This window comes from Phalaenopsis equestris, unplaced genomic scaffold, assembly GCF_001263595.1.
Source record: "Phalaenopsis equestris unplaced genomic scaffold, ASM126359v1 Scaffold191559, whole genome shotgun sequence".
Lineage (NCBI taxonomy): Eukaryota > Viridiplantae > Streptophyta > Magnoliopsida > Asparagales > Orchidaceae > Phalaenopsis > Phalaenopsis equestris.
Window position 1 is genome coordinate 1 of NW_018211508.1, and position 900 is coordinate 900.

The 900-nt window shown below is 53.2% G+C and overlaps 1 protein-coding gene across 1 annotated transcript; it reads right to left on the reverse strand.

The window, feature by feature from the left end:
• Positions 1-8: 8 nt before the first annotated feature.
• LOC110034625 lies at positions 9-805 on the reverse strand (the record flags this gene model as incomplete). Its single annotated transcript, XM_020738876.1, has 1 exon — positions 9-805. A coding segment is annotated over exon 1 (698 nt), but the record flags the coding sequence as incomplete, so codon positions are not given.
• Between the last annotated feature and the right edge of the window lie 95 nt (positions 806-900).

Consider the following 900-nt stretch of genomic DNA (forward strand, 5'->3'; position numbering starts at 1 on the left):
CAACGGACTTCTTTGCAGCCTCCTTGACCTTCTCAATGTAACCTTCTATAGGTGGAGTGAGGGTAGCCATGAACCTATTTGCCGGAAAAGGGGTGAAGTCCGGCACAAGCGCCGCCACCTGCAGCTTTTCTGGCAGCGCAGCTATTGCCTCCTTCTTAAGCCTCAAAAGTGTGGTCTCCGCCGCCTGACGAGCACGATGCTTCCGCATCAGCACGCGGCTGTACTCCTTGGCCAGCCTTCGCCCGTCCTCGATTGTGAGCTTATACTCCGGGATCTTATCAGCGTCAACTAGGCCAAGCGAGATGTAATCAAGGCCAGGCGTGCCCATGAGGAAGGGCTCGTCATGGGATGCAGAGGTTGCCTTTTGCTTGGCCTGTTCAAGCTCTCGTTGGCGTTGTTTGCTGATGAGGCCGAGCTTCTCGCGCTCGGCCTCGCGTTGGCGATCTTTCGCGGAAAGGTAGCGTAGAGGGGTGGGAGCGTTGAGACAGGACTCGGCCAAGCGGGTGACCTCGTTGGCTGCATTGCTTCCGCGGCCACCACCGCCGCCACCGGATGGCTTCTTCTTGGGGATAATTGAGCGCTTGAGGGGCTGCCCAGCTTTATCTTTGCCCTTACCCTTGCCCTTTGCTGTACCGCTGACAGCGAAGCGCTGGATTAGTGAGTGGGAGGAGGAGGAGGTAACGAGAGCTCTCAGGTTGCGAAACATTGCGGAGGAGAGATAATCGCACAGCGGCGGCGGAGGTTTTAGGGTTTTACAGAGATGGCACGGAGGTAGAGGCTGAGCGCGCGGCGTTGAGCATTTTTTTTCGTTATATTATAAAATTGGGGTATTCTCACTTTAAGTGACCAAAATATTAAATATAATATTGTAATTATTTATATTTAAAAATTAACATTACA